The 10,360-nt window shown below is 48.4% G+C and overlaps 1 protein-coding gene across 6 annotated transcripts in view; it reads right to left on the bottom strand.

The window, feature by feature from the left end:
• Positions 1–971: 971 nt before the first annotated feature.
• The window catches only part of RUBCN (rubicon autophagy regulator), a 62,034-nt gene continuing 52,645 nt past the window's right edge, over positions 972–10,360 (bottom strand). For all 6 annotated transcript variants that reach the window (XM_070370707.1, XM_070370682.1, XM_070370699.1 and 3 more), the window contains 9 exons: positions 10,008–10,068; positions 9,010–9,142; positions 7,982–8,127; positions 7,338–7,402; positions 6,060–6,298; positions 5,465–5,526; positions 4,877–5,030; positions 3,457–3,550; positions 972–3,229 (listed from right to left, as the gene is read on the bottom strand). In XM_070370707.1, coding sequence (XP_070226808.1) covers positions 3,051–3,229; positions 3,457–3,550; positions 4,877–5,030; positions 5,465–5,526; positions 6,060–6,298; positions 7,338–7,402; positions 7,982–8,127; positions 9,010–9,142; positions 10,008–10,068 — 1,133 coding nt within the window. In that variant the 3' untranslated portion in view covers positions 972–3,050. The remainder of the gene's footprint in view (positions 3,230–3,456; positions 3,551–4,876; positions 5,031–5,464; positions 5,527–6,059; positions 6,299–7,337; positions 7,403–7,981; positions 8,128–9,009; positions 9,143–10,007; positions 10,069–10,360) is intronic.

The raw sequence follows: 10,360 nt of genomic DNA, 5'->3' as shown, positions 1-10,360 counted from the left end.
GAAATGTTCAGAAAGCTGCAGGGTGTAACTGGAGCTCCAGCAGGCCAGAAGCATGAAAGAGAAACTCAGAGAGGGTTGTTCACAGAAGTGGGGACTGAAGCATCTAAGACAACTCAGACTCTGTGGAGAGGAAGATTTGCCTCGCTTCAGGGGGCCGTTACACCAAGGGGACTGGTAGTGGGCACACCCCATGCATCGTAAAGTGCTACAAAGTACTTTATACACAAAGACATAGACGTCTAGAACGGTGAACTGATCTGCTCAAGGTCATGTGGCAAGTCAGTGACAAAGCATTCCAACCCACTTTTCCTGACTTGTAAGGTCCAATTTTCTTTGCATCATAACAGAAATTTCCTGAATTTTCCAACACGTCCACTTTACAGTGGACACTCAATACCACTTCCTGATAGTCAAGATAGGCAAGTAAAAAGCAGAATTTCATTTCCTTAGTTTATTAAAGGTGACAATGATATGTTAGGCTGTGTATGAATTACAGCAAGTAGAAACTCAGTTTGGAACACGAGTTGTACACACACGAGAACATCTCTATTTAGACTCTTGCTCCTTTTATGTGAATTCAACAAAAGCTCTAAAGTCTTGGTAGAGAGAGTTAATAACAGCCTCATTTAAGTGGAAAATATCTGCCTTCCACTCTTCTGCTATGTCTTGAATCTTGTCTCCACCTTGCAAGCAAACTCTTTTTTCCCTTTATTTATAGAAAAGAACACATCTCCCCTCCTATTTCTCTCAGAAGGAACTCTCTTCAGTGCATTCAAAGCTTCTCCCCACAACAGTGGGGATTTTCAGATACTGATAAGTTGCAAAGTGCTTTCAAAAACACCCCATCCTCTTTCCACTCTCCCCCTACTCTCAAATAAATAAATAAATGGTATCTGGACAGTGAGGAGAGCAATGTCAAGGTCACTAAAACAGATATGCAGCCTAGAGGGACAGGGTTGGGGAGCTGGAGGAAAAAAAAAAAAAGTGAAAACCCAGGAGCACACTGCTGAGCTCAGCTTTAGAAAGTGTCAGCGTCTTCCATCCTTTCATCCTGTGCTACATGAAACACACACGACAGTAACGAGAGGATATCTTTCCTCCAGTGTAGTGACTTGGAGTAAGGAGCTGGATTTTCAATTTAAACCAGGACTGGAAGTAGAGCTCACCATTTTCACAAACATCTCAGTCTGAATCTGAGGCCTAATTCTCAGCGAAGCTAGAGTTTCACAATGTCATTCCGAAGCTCCTTGATGGACCAGGGAGTTTCTAGTCTGCCCTTCAACACTGGGCTGGGCTGGAGCGCTTTCACAGCCCCTCTGCCCCTGCCATGAACTGAAGGGAGAACAGCCTCAGGGTCTTCCAGCCTGACGTGGCCTTCAGATCCCAAGTCTGAGGCAAAGGGACCAATGCCAGGCATCAACTTCTTCCCACTCCCTCCTGTCCTGGGGGAGCCTCAGCTCTGTTACTTTACCGCCCCTACTACTTCCAGTGACACTCCTGGTTGCCTCCGACTCAGACACTCAGCAGCTTCCACCAACCATGTGCAACTTTCTGTTCAGCTTCCCGGGGCAGCGCCCACAGCAGGTTTTTCCCTACTAGCAACCAACTATGGAAAGACAGGCACCCAGGAAGAAGTCAGCCCCAGAACTAAAATGCTGTGGGCTTTAGTTCACAGAGCTGCCAGTCCTTGGAGCTGTGACCCTGACCAGTGCTTTACAGACAGGTCAGGAGCTACAGCAACTTAAAGAATGCCACAAACATATACACAGTCCCTTCAAAAACTTTTCCCATCAAAACACACATTAACAAAGGGTGTGGGTGTGTGTTAAAATTAGTAATAAGGATGACTGCGTATACTACTGTCACCAGGCTAAAGAGTTAAGTGCATAATTGGCATAAGGTTCTTGTTATCATAAGAACACAGGAACATTCATGCTCACAGCCACAAACTATCAAGTCTTTTAACACCACTAATAGCAGGAAGCTTTCACCTCAACTTTGACAAAAGAAACTAAGCCAGGAGCTCAACCACTGGGGAGGGTCCCAGCCCCACTGCAGGAGGGAAGGGAGAGCATGGAGTTGGGCCAGGCTTCTACTCAGAACTGCAGTGACCTCCTAACAGAGGACAGAGTGGCAAGAGACTCACGGATGAGATGCTGGATGGGGCTTCTGTCCTCAGTTTAAGATGGCACCAGGGATTTGTCTGAGCTTGAAAGGTCAAACCTGCACCAGAGCTATGTTGACTAAAAGGGACCTTATCACCCAAGAGGAGGCCAACAGCTCCTCTGACTGAACAAATGCTCCTTAAACAAGAGTTGTGGCCTCACTTATGCTTGAAATAGTCCTGGTCTAAGTATCAATTCTGGTCTGTGTCAAGTCCCCCAGGGTAGATAAAGAAAGCCAGCCTGTGGTATCATCTATGCCTAAAATACAAGAAAGTTATTACTGCCTCTTCGAGGTGTCTGAAGAGTCCAAGGTAGCAGTAACACTGTTTTTATGGCCTCAGAAGCACCTACATAAGAATGCCCATGACTCAGTCCCATTCTCTGATGCTTCTCCTCAGGGTGTGACCCTGTTCCAGGACTGGGAGAGAGAAAACTCCACACTCCTGTTTCAGCAGCAAAGGAGAAGTGAGTTCGCTGAGAAAGGCCTGGCTCAGAAGCTCCAGAATTAAAACAAAATAAAACTGGAAATGATTCTTGAGATGCAGCTGAAACCAGATCTGGTCCAAGTGGAGAAGGCCATGGATATTGGAAGAACTGGGTCTCACTGTCCACTCCCCTAACAGAGGCACTGGAAGCTTCACTTAGGGACCCATATGTCAGCTCTGATGGAAATGCTTGGTACCTGCAAATTGTCACAACAGACTGGACCCCACCAACCTATATAAGGTTGAATACACATGACATTAGACAGATAATAAAAATTAATAATTATGATAACAGTTAAAAAAAAAAGATAAAACCAAGTGGGGAAAGTCCTTAGGAGGGTGGCTCAGTTCCGCACTATGTGTGACCCTCGCCCCTAGGAAGAGCGCTTTCCATGCTTTCTCAGGTGGTCTCCAGGTCAGTGGCCTCCAGGGCCAAGGCCTCGGTGGGCTCCTCCTCGTAGTCTGACATGTAGGACTCCAGGCTCTGCTTGGCCAGCAGCTCCCTCCGGGCCTGCAGCCGCTCACAGCGGGGACAGCTCCCAGACTTGAAACAAGTTTTATGGTAGCATGCTTTACACTCTGTTCAGGTTGGGAAGGGGAGAGAGAAGAGAACAATCTGTGTCATCTCAGGCTGGAAGCAAGTCACTGCCAGGACCCTTCTTACAGCCGTGGCTTAGTGTACCTGTGGTAAGACACAGGGAGCTGCTGAACCAAACCCAGCTTCTGTTAAGAGGGGCAACTGACAGGAAATTAATAAGCCCTTGTGCTCTGTCCTTATGGCCGACATGCTGGGCACCAGCTCTCACCTTCACAGATCCGGCACTTGTGGAGCTCAAAGGGGAAGATGATGTCATCTTCATTCTGGCAGAACTCACAGATGAAGCCCTTGGCTTGGCAGAGCTGGGGAGGAAACAGACAGGCAGAAAAGGGAGGCAAAGTTCACCAGGAACTGGCCAAGAGGGTGAACACAAGCAGGGCAAGGAGCAAAATATAAATAAGACTTGAGGGGCTCCAAGGGCTTCCCCGGTGGCTCAGTGGTAAGGAATCCATCTGCAGTGCAGGAGACACAGGAGAAACGGGTTCAATCCCTGGGTCGGGAAGGCCCCTGGAAGAGGGCATGGCAACCCACTCCAGTATTCTTGCTGGGAAAATCCCATGGGGTCTCAAAGAGTTGGATACGACTGGAGCAACTGAGCACACACGCACGAGGAGCTCCAAAGTGTTCTCCAACCTTCAGGAAAGAGACTGGAGCTGGACTTAGCATGACAGCCAAACTGGGCCCAGGCTGGGCAGTGTCAGACACAGTCTTAAGATGGAGACCAAGAAAGGTACGAGTTTGAGAAACTCCAGCCACAAGAGTGGTTCTCAAAGGAGAGATGACAAGAAGGAAGGAATGGGGCCACAAAGGGCTTCCTAAAGTAAAAATTCCAGTGTGGGTAATGATTTGAAATGGGAACCACAACCAATTAAGATGAAATGTAAAAGCAAGGACAGTTTTCCAAAATAATATCCAGCCTTGGGCCAGGTTATAGTGAAATCTTTCCAATTCTCCCTGCTACACAGGAGCTCTACATGTGCCCCATTTTAAGCTCTAATTCTGGGACTGTTACAGCAACACAGCCTGGACATATTCTAAGACAGGGAATTCTAAAAATGGAATTTCTGGTATGTTGGATAGATCAGGAACAATAATAACTTGCATCTACAGAATATTTAAGTTTGCACAGTGGTGGTGGTGGTTTAGTAGCTAAGTTGTGTCCAATTCTTGCCACCCCATGGACTGTAGCCCACCAGGCTCCTCTGCCCATGGCATGCTCCAGGCAAGAATACTGGAGTGAATTCCCTTCTCCAGGGGATCTTCCTGTGGTATTTCCTGTGGTCACAGTGACTGAAAATGCTAAGACAAGACCCTGTCCTTCTCTGAGTCTAATCTAATCCAGGGTCCTCCTCCCACATCATGGCAACTCTTTAGTGAAGACCCACTTAGTCCTGTCCGTTTCCCAGGAGAAATGCCAACACCACATCCTCTTCTAATTTTAGACTCCTTAGATCTGGATGATTTAGCTGTTCATCAACCCTGGGGAGAGCAAGCCTGTGCAATTGCTCTCACAGTGTTAACAGGCCAATTCAACTTCCTGGAACTCAACAGCATGAACCCTGGACCCATGCTTCTCTTCACAACCCTAAGTAAGGGCCCTGCATCGTGCTAGAGCGAGACTTTCTTACCACACATCGCTCTACATGGGCAGCCCCGGCCCTGGTGAGCTCAGCAAGCCGGGGCCCTAGCTCCCCCTTCCTGGTGGCAGTCAGGTCATTCAGCGAGTACAGGTGGAGATCCTCCGTCAGGTGGCCTGGAACGGTGTCAAAGGCATCCAGAAGCCTGCAGGAAATGAGGGGAAGTGGGCAGAAGCAGAGAATGAATCCTTTGTGTGGCCCATGAGAGAAGAAGGATTTCTATCCAGAAGCTGGTTAGGGATGAGAAGGGTCCTAGAGATAATGAGGGTGGGTAACACCCAGCCCACCCAGGCTACCCCACCCTCCCCACAACCAGGCATCTGGAGGGTGAAGTGACTTCTACACCCTTCTGCAGAGTGACTTGGGTCAGCTTGCCAAGAGTGGTGGGCTGACCCTGGATGGAATAACCAGAGAGAAGGATACATAGTTACTGTTGTAGGCTTCTTGTTTACTATTTCTAGAATTTTCTGCATGATCCCCCTACTCTCCTGCTTTACATAACAAGGGCCAACTGCTGGGACACGTTTCTTCCAGAGACACTGACTGAGCCAGAGGTCTGTGGCCTCCATCAAGACTTACTCTTTGGCCAGTCGGCACGTCTTAAACATGTTCTTCATGTGATAGAGCTGGATCCGCAGCAGCTGAAGAGAAGGGCATTGTGGGGGTGGATGGAGGGGTTGGAGGGGGTATGAAGGAGAGGGAAACAACCATTAGAAAGAAAGTGCCTTTAAACCATTCAGGTCTAGAAAGCTTGCATGCAGTAACCAGAGCCAGGCCTTTCTCTATACCTTTAACTCAACAATACGCTTCAAAGTGACCCCCAGTCAGGGAAGGTCCTTTGCTAGGTCTGCCCCAATCACATACACAGCTGGGAGCCGCTGAAAAATCCAGAATCCAAACTTTTGGCCTGATACCCTCTTCTCTGTTCACTTAATATTTTCAGTGAAGGGGAGAAACACTGCTTTTGCCATCAAGTGTTATCTATAACTCTAGAGCTGCCTTGCCAGGTTTGAGACTAACTAGACGCTTTGGAAATGGCAAGAGAAAGTGCATAGAGAGAGCGAGAATGATAAGATGGTTACAGCTCTGCATGGCAACAGAGAGGATTGTGGTGATCTTGGGAAACCGCTAAGAACAGGGGTAATTTATGCCGTCACCTTTCCGAGGGTCTCACCCGGACATGATTGAGCAGCTTGACCTTCCTATAGAGGGCACTGTTGATGTCCTGCACGTTGAAGAGAGGGTCGTTCCAGATCTTAATGAGCAGGTCCTTGGAGAAATTGCTGACGTAGTACTTGCTGAAATCCCACTTGCGCAGAATGCGGCTGGGGATAACCATCTGGGCATTCTCGTGGCAGCACTGACAGAAGTACTTGCCCAAGTACTCACAGTACCGCAGCCGCTTGATGTAGTCTGAAAAAACAGAAGGTCAACAGGTCAGAGGCGGCTTTCCCAATTATAAGCTGGTGAGGCGGCCTTGCCGTTCCTTTTGAATTAGAAGGAGGGCTGGTCAGTGGACTCCAGCCACCTCTGTCTGAGTTGGTTGAAAGCCAACAGAAACCCATACAGTGAGGCCTGTGGTTTCTGTGTCCCAGACTGGAGGCCACTGAGGAAACAAACGCTGCCAAGTTGGGAAGATCCAGTCTCCAAGAACCTGGCTGAGAGTACAGTAAGTCCCCTACATACAAACGAGTTCCATTCTGACAGCATGGTCGTTAAGTCCAGCTTGTTCACAAGCTCAACAAAGTTAGCCAAGGTATCCAACTAACACAATCAGCTATATACTGCTGCTTTTACGCTTGCTTCTGGACATCCTGGGCTCGAAGTAAAGACACTGTACTGCTGTACTCTATACAGTTGTTGTTGTTGAGTCACTCAGTCACATCCAACTCTTGTGACCCCACTCACTTAGCCCACCAGGCTCCTCTGTCCCTGAGATTTCCCAGGCAAGAATACTGGAGTGAGCTGCCATTCCCTTCAGGGGATCTTCCCAACCCAAGGATCAAGGCCGCGTCTCCTGCATTGGCAGTCGGATTCTTTACTGCTGAGGCACCAGGGAAACTCACTCTATACAGTACTGAGCAGTAAAGCACACAAAAGCACAGCCACTTGCAGAGGGTGCACGCATGTGACAATGTACACCAGACACGTGAACTTCCGTGCTTGGACATGTGAACATGTGTTCATACCTAAGTTCACAGCTCAAAGGCTTCTATGTAGGGGACTTACTGTACACAATTTTCTCTGGTAATGGGCTTCTAGAAACCATTTTCCTCTGATTACCAGTGTTCTTGCCTGGTCCTACCCCTTCCCTCTTCCAGGCCCCTTTTTTTCCTTTCCCCAGTTCTGTGCTGTTAGCTCCTCTTACTGCCTCTCTGACCAGCTCCCTTGCCCATGTGTGTGAGAGGGGGAAGCCCCTGGAGGCAGCATGAGGGTCAGAGAAGACACTCACCAGGATCAGTCCGGATGCCGCAACCTGCGCAGCGGTAATTCTGCTTGGCCACAGCGATTTTCCTCCTGAAGGAAGGGGAAGGAAAGGGGTTGGGAGATACCAGCTTTATGAGGGCTCTGAGATGTACAGGGTGAGGACACAAACACTGGGCTCCCGGAAGCTGGGAAGGGAGGGGAATTCACCTATTTTTTTTTTTAAGAGTTGGACAAAACAAGCCTATTGGGAGAGCCAATTCAAAGCAAGGATGGCAAGGTTAGAATTTAGGCCTAGGCAGTGACCCTCCCCAATAATGAGCCATAGTTTCTGAACAAATATAAGAGATGACAAATAAAGAGAAGAGAAAAGGAAAGAAAAGCATCCATCCCTCTTAAGAGGAAGGGGAAGAAAACAGCTCATAAAACTATGGGTGGAAGGCAACAGGTTGGGAGACCAGTGATAAACGACCTCTTTTCCAGTTAGCTCTGGGAAAGAATGGGAGGTCTAAGAGTAAAACTTGCAGACAAGAAGGATAATCCTCTCCCTCGGCCTTTTAGAACTGTGTGGGAGGTACAGCTGCAGATAGAGAGATGAGGGTAAGGAGACAGTTCTGACAATCCACAGAGAAAGTATCTGTTTTCCAAAGGGCACAGCCCCTGACTACTCACGTTGGGGCTGGATGAACATTAAAAATTATCTGTGGCCGGGGTGGCGCCCACTCCAGGTTGCCACGAACGCGGATACGCAGTTTGTAGATGTCAGCATGCTGCCCATCATCTGGGGAGATGGGCAGTGAGTCAGGGATGGGCAGGAGCTGCAGGAGAAAAGCACAGGTGATCTTCCATGGACAGTCTGGGGAATACACACACTTGACCCTTCTGACCACAACAGAAACATAATGGATCAAAGACTTCTCAGAAACACCTGAGCAAGGGCTTCATGGAACCTCGGCCTCAAAATAAATAAGGGACCAAGCTATTAGAAGTGAGGGCCTTGGGTTTCAAGAATCAAAAGGAACGGAAACAGCACCCCAGTTGGTGGCGCCTCTCGCTAACACTGTCCCTGAGCCCACCCTGGGCCTCTTGGTGCGCCAGGATGCGTCATGCCTTATTCAACTGTAGAGCAAAGAAGAACCTTTTTTTCAGTTCTTTCAGATACTCTTCCAGGGTCTCAAGGTGGTCACAGCTCAGGTGTGCTGCCCCCAGGTCTAGTGAGCAGTCATGTGGGGTAAAGACAGTGAAGGAGCTGCCACCTACATGCACAGGCATGTAGGCAGGCATGCACATGAGTTAAGTCTCTTCAGTCATGTCTTGGGTCTTTAAGACCCTAGGGACTGCAGCCCTCCAGGCTCCTCTGTCCATGGAATTCTCCAGGTAAGAATTCTGGAGTGGGTTGCCGTGCCCTCCTCCAGGGGATCTTCCTGACCCAGGGATCAAACCTGTGTCTCTTATGTCTTCTGTATTGGCAGGTGGCTTCTTTACCACTAGTGCCACCCTGGGAAGCCCAAGACAAGCATGCACACATGCCTTCATTTATTCATTTCACACATTTGCAGTGAAGGGCTTCTACAAGTCAGGAAGGAAACACGTACATTCATGCTAAACAGTGGATGTATGACAAAGAAGAACAATATCGGGAAGGCTCACAGCCTTCTGGGGCTGGGCGGTGGGTAGAGAAGTAGAGCTGAAGAACCTACCTTCTGAGGGGCATCGTGCTCTGGAACGAGCCACTCCAGCTCCGAGGCGGCGGGCAGCTGCATCCCCTCAAACTGCTTCAGGAGCCCCATGGCCACTGCCTCAGCAGACGTGGAGTGCAGGAAGCAGTGGGAGCTTAAGTGGAGAGAGTCAAGGAAGGCTGAACAGGGAAGACAGGAGGACAGGAGCCCTCCCTTTGGGACCCGACAACTTACGCAGTGATTTCCAGGCTGAGAGAACACTCACAGCCACCCCAGGCTACAAAGCTTTCTTTCTCATCATTTTCAGACTTCTGTGCACAGTGGGAAACACAGTGGTCCACACAGGGTTCTAAGACTTAGGCTCAGGTACCATTTACTAGCATTCATGACAATGCTGGTTAAGAATTCTGTGTCAAATCCTTTCTCTAAACTTTTCTTTTTTGGAGGCCACACCACACAGCCTATGGGATTTAAGTTTCCTGACCAGGGATCAAACCCATGCCCTCTGCATTGGAAGCGCGGAGTCTTAACCACTGGACCTCCAGGGAAGCCCTAAACTTCAATTTCTTTAACTGCAAAATGGGAATGACAACACCTGTTTACAAAGTTGAGAGAGTCAAACTGCTCTGTGGACTCTAAAGACTATTGCTGCTCCCATGTGAGCTTCTGTCTCCTCTAGCTGAGTCTACTATGGGGAATCTGTTCAATTTGATTTCATAGTCAGAAATCATGATCACTGTTCTCTCTTTCGAGACCTCATTTTCTAGGGGTCTCTGATATAATCAGACTTATCAGAGAAGGAATAATCCACACTGAAAGCTTCACTTCCACCAGAGTCCACCCTGTTTGAACCCATAATCTTCTCTCTCTTTCCCTGGCTCACCACCACCAGGCAGGCTGGTCACATTAACTTTGCTTCTTTGTGGATTCAGATGGTGCCACCCCATCCATATGCCAAGAACTGGGTTTATTTCTCCACCCATCCCAAAGTTCTATTTAAAAAAAAAAAAACTACTTACAAGGACTGAGAGGAAATGAAGGATTTGCTGTTGGAGGGCGTGCTCCTTCTGATGTCAGCATCTAAATGGAAACAACAGTTAAGGGGGACGGGAAACAGAAAGGGAGGAGGTAAGGATAATAATGGACACCAGTCTAAGCTACTGCCAGCTAAGCACTCAGGGCGGCAGCAAGGTGCCACATTCTACGCAGGATAAGGAGCAGAGTCCAGGTGAAGGTCTATATACGATTTATAGTTTGGCTCTGTTCAGGTCACACCAGGCTGAATTAGTGACATTACACACAGCATTGAGAAGGTCAAAGTGGCTACAAATCCAGGTGGAAACACAAACTCTGATTTGGTTTAAAGCAGTGA

Source organism: Bos mutus, chromosome 1 (genome assembly GCF_027580195.1).
Source record: "Bos mutus isolate GX-2022 chromosome 1, NWIPB_WYAK_1.1, whole genome shotgun sequence".
Classification (NCBI taxonomy): Eukaryota; Metazoa; Chordata; class Mammalia; order Artiodactyla; family Bovidae; genus Bos; species Bos mutus.
This window is presented reverse-complemented; position numbering and strand designations above follow the sequence as displayed.